Consider the following 4,897-nt stretch of genomic DNA (forward strand, 5'->3'; position numbering starts at 1 on the left):
CAAACTTGCCGCGTTTGAAGAAATCAGCAATCGAGTTTTTGTTTTCAGCTAATTTCTTAGAGTACATTCGCTCAATCAGAATCCACTCTTGTCCACATAATAGCTTGAAAGGCACAAATTCACAAGTGATTTCGTTTTCTATTCTCAAGTTTTTTAATCTTCAACCTATTGATATAGAAGATGGCCGTGCTCTTGCCAGCAACTGCACCATCCCTCCACGGGACACCATGTGGATTGGCTTCTGTAGTTTTATCATTTTTCACTGATGAGCAGCCTCGATATGTAGTCCAGTGTTCTGATGATCCACAATTGATGCAGAGTTAGTAAATTATTATTAATTGCACACTCGCCACAACAAGAAGGAAAGTTACAAACTTCTCGTCGTTTGTGCCACACCCCGTAGGATCTTGTCTGTTAGACACCTCCACGCTCTTCTTGAGATCTGTTTTGACATTTTTTTTCTTTGGGAAAGATTCCAACCTCTTGAAGGAAGGCAACTGACTCCATATCAGTACGGGGAAATTCATAGTCCTTCAGTTTTGCAAATTTTCGCATGACAACTGTATCATTCATCTCCACAAGCCGGTAAAAAATTCAAATTTTTTTTTAAAAAATTTGAATAAAATTTACAAATTCGGCATAGTTTAATTTTTTAAATTTTCGATCTAATATTCATAAAAATTTTCATTAATTCATTTAGAGGCTATTTTCGTGCAGGATGAAGCAACAGTACCATCATTTCTTCTAGTGGGTGTTCTGGTGTGAGAAGCCGGTTCGTTGAGGATGCACAGACTGTGGAGGTCCTCAATAAAAATCTCGTCCCTCTTGTCTCGAACCTGACTCTTCGACATAACGGGTGCTTTACGTTGAAGTCTCCACAGATAATCACATCTTTTAATGTGGAAAGTGGGAAGAATCTGTGAGTACAAGTGGGACATGAGGAGGATATAAGTTGACTAATGTTATCGAACGTCTCGGGAAACGAATTTTTATTGTCAAAGGTTCAAAGTTTTCGCAATCCTGGAGCAAAGTGTATACATTGTCAGTAACACCCGAATGATAGTCAGGATGCCTTTACCAACTTTCTCATGTCTGTCTCGACGAACAACTGAATATTCAGGAAATATACTTTTCGCATAGTTCTTCCATCATGGAATTCATTTCTGTTATCAGTATCCAGGATGATAGGTAGTCCGACAAGATTAATAATCCATTGTAAATTAGAAGCAACCTCAACGGCAGATTTCGTTTTAATAACCTCAACCGTGGCATATTTTAAAAAAGAGTCTATCACATGTAATACCTAGCTGCTTATTAATATTATGAGTCATTCAATGTCGTGAATCGACAAGTCTGGGAAATATCGGTCACATAGTCTGCTCGCAATAATGGGTTTGATCTCTGGTTTGGTGTTCATTAATCGTTTTAGCTAATTTTAAATAAAGAAACGTACTTGACAAAAAGTGCATCTACTGAGAAACAATACTTTTCGATAAACCTCTATGCATTTAATTTTTATCTCATGGTCCTCCACATAAAAGAAAAGTTTGAGAACATTATCAACGAGAATATAAGGAATTTCCTCCATAAAGACAATTAATCTAGCTATTCTGTTAAGCCGCATTCGTTGAGACTTGTTATTGAAGACACTCAAATCCTCCACTTTGGACTTGAATTCTCTGATAATTTTCAATTCTTCCCAAGAAAGTGTCACCTGACGCATCAAATCACTCTGTTTTAAATTTTTATATTTTACTTATTTTTTATAATATTTGATAAATGTTGTGGTATAATTTTTTTTCAATTTATCTGTTATTTTTCATATCTTTTTTGTTACTATTTCTTTCGTCGGTATTTCTGTTATCTTTCTTAATACTTCTTTCCTATTTTTACATGTCATCCCTTTTCCACGATCCATTACCATGTGGTAAATGCAGTAAAATTAACTGCCGCAAAAACGGCATTTACTGCGCCAAATGCCATGCTTACTTCCATATTGGATGTCTCAAGATTTCGAAGAAATCTGCTTCCAGCATCCCAATATGGCACTGTAACTCTTGCCTGGCAGCTGCCTCATTCCACGACACACCCACATTGTTTGAGAGTTCCCATGATCAATCTCCCAATATACTAACTTCATCGAACGCAATACTATCCTATCTATCAAGATATCGTCATTCGAGAAGCATCCCTATCCGTTTACCGAAACCAGCTCGTCCAGCAGCTGCGGAGGCCTTGTCTCATCTGATATCCAGAGCTATGTCCTCAAACAGGGACGAGGATTGGGCAAAAGCGTTCTGCTTCCCCTTTTTCGGACTTGGCCTGACCCGTGGAGATAAATTTCCCGGGAATTTTACTTCCAAACTTAAAAGATCTATTTCTTCTTACCTCCCCTTTTCCATCGACACATTAATATCTCAGGAAAGCCACTCACTGTCAAAACCAAGACTAAACCACAACGAAAACCTACGGAAGAGAGTACGTTCCAAGTTAATGTCGGGAGACTTCTCGGCCGCCTTGAGAATAATTTCCTCAGACGATAAAGTTGCGAGGGTTGACGAACAAACAATACAGTCCCTCCTAGCAAAACATCCCACTCCATCTTCTCTTACAACAGTACCAACACCAAGCCCGGATCATGATTTTGTGCATGTCGATAAAGACGAAGTGTTGAGAGCCCTGAAGTCTTTTCGCCCTAGTAGCAGCGGTGGAATCGATGGCCTCCGTCTAAGTCATATCATGGATCTGGTCTCCTCTTCAGCTTCCGCAGCCGGAGAACGTCTTTTGACGGATATTTGTGGTCTAATGAACGCATTCCTCGAAGGGTCTCTGTCTGATTTCCCACGCTCCTTTTTCTCTCGGGTAACCTGACCGCGCTGAATAAAAAGGACGGTGGAATCCGTCCCATATCCGTCGGTAATGTTTTCAGGAGACTGGCGGCTAAGATCGCTTGCGCCAGGTCTTCACATCTGTTTCCGAAAATTTTCCATAACATACAGATGGGTGTCGGTGTTAAAGGTGGCTGCGAAGCCACTGTCCACGCCGTGAGGGATTTTACAGAGTTTTCACACTCTGCTTATAACGACTGTATTCTTGCTAAATTGGACATGAAAAATGCCTTTAATTGCATCGACCGCTCATGCTTCCTTAAAGAATGCAGCAAACATAACATTCCATTACTCCCGATGGCCAGCATGTGCTACGGTTCCACACCTGAACTAATGATAGACGGACACACGATCTTATCCTCCTCTGGGGTGCAACAAGGTGACCCCCTTGGTCCATTACTCTTCTCCATGGGCGTTAACCCAACAGCACACGCCGTAAAATCACCGCTCAACGTTTGGTATCTGGATGACATTACCATTGGTGGTCCTGCTCACCAAGTCATCTTGGATATCAAATCATTCGCTGTAAGTCTGAACAAAATTGGATTACAGTTGAACCCTTCAAAATGTGAGATCATAAACCTCAACGCCAACGAGGAAGATTTCGCGACTATAGTGGAAAAATATCACTCAGTCTTACCGGGTGGCATTATAACCAGGAAAGGGTCGCTTGAAGTCTTAGGATCTCCCATTTTCCCGGAAGGAATCGAGAAAATACTGTCCGGAAAATTATCCACTTTTGAGTTTATGTCAAGCAGGCTATCCATCCTGGACGCTCACGAAGGGTTTTTCTTGTTGAAAAACTTCATATCACTTCCCAAGCTACAACACGTTCTCCGCTCTGCCCCCTGCTTTATAAACCCTGAACTTCTCAAAGAACTGGAAACAGGGCTGAAACACAGTGCCGAAAATCTCTGCAACATTCGTTTTGACGAAGCCTCGTGGACCCAAGCCACGCTTCCAATACGATTCGGAGGCATTGGTCTCCGCTCCCCAGCAGATATTGCATTACCCGCTTTCCTCTCTTCTCGATTGTCGTGTGACTCACTGGTGGTTGCTGTTCTCCCCCTTTCCACTGAACGTAACGCATCCTCCTGGTATCAGATGGCAATCGAAATTTGGTCGAACAAAGGCCTCAAGACACCTGCTAACTCATTCTCACATAGATGTTGGGACGACCTGTATTCTATGTCAATTTACCACCACTTGGAAGAGGTCTCTGATCAATCTCGACTTGCATGCCTTAGAAGCGCTTCACAAAAACAATCCGTAGCGTGGCTCAATCCATGTCCTATCCCTTCAGTCGGAAACAAACTGGACGACGAGACATTGCGAATTGCAATCTCCTTACGCCTTTGCATGAAGATCTGTCGCCAGCACCGCTGTAGTTGCGGGGCTTCCGTTGACGAATTCGGACGGCACGCTCTCTCATGCAGACGCAGTGCAGGCCGGTTTCCAAGACATCATGCAATGAACCTAATTGTCAAGAACGCTTTGGATGCAGCTGGTTTCCCGGCACAGCTGGAGCCTCCTGGTCTCATCCGCACAGACGGAAAAAGGCCGGATGGGATAACAATTTTCCCGTACACCAACGGGAAGTGTCTTGTTTGGGACTGCGCCTGCACCGACACCTTCTCAGAGACAAATCTGATCGCCTCAGCCTCCTCTCCAGGATATGCTTCACAGAACTACGAAAAAATTAAAAAATTAAAATATTCAGAGCTCAAAGACAGGTTCATAGTGCAACCGATTATTGTGGAGTCATCTGGAGTCTTCGGTCCGGAATCAATCTCTTTCATTAGGAAACTTGGATCCCTGATCTCGGTTCAGACGAAAGATAGAAGGGAGACCGAATGGCTGTTTCAACGCCTTTCAACAAACCGCTGACTCCCGAGGAAAGTCTATTCTCGAGCAATTGGACAACCTTGTAATCCTGAACAACCCCTTACTGCACACAAGAACTCCATACAACACCAAGGACAAGCCTACCTCCCCCGATCTGACCCTCT

At 42.7% G+C, this 4,897-nt stretch overlaps 1 protein-coding gene across 1 annotated transcript; it reads left to right on the top strand.

The window, feature by feature from the left end:
• The first annotated feature begins 2,999 nt into the window (after positions 1–2,999).
• LOC115228448 lies at positions 3,000–4,111 on the top strand. Its single transcript, XM_029799026.1, has 2 exons — positions 3,000–3,938; positions 4,055–4,111. The coding sequence occupies exons 1-2, from the start codon at positions 3,000–3,002 to the stop codon at positions 4,109–4,111; spliced, it is 996 nt and encodes a 331-aa protein (XP_029654886.1).
• The last annotated feature ends 786 nt before the right edge of the window (positions 4,112–4,897 follow it).

Source organism: Octopus sinensis, unplaced genomic scaffold (assembly GCF_006345805.1).
Source record: "Octopus sinensis unplaced genomic scaffold, ASM634580v1 Contig10522, whole genome shotgun sequence".
NCBI lineage: Eukaryota > Metazoa > Mollusca > Cephalopoda > Octopoda > Octopodidae > Octopus > Octopus sinensis.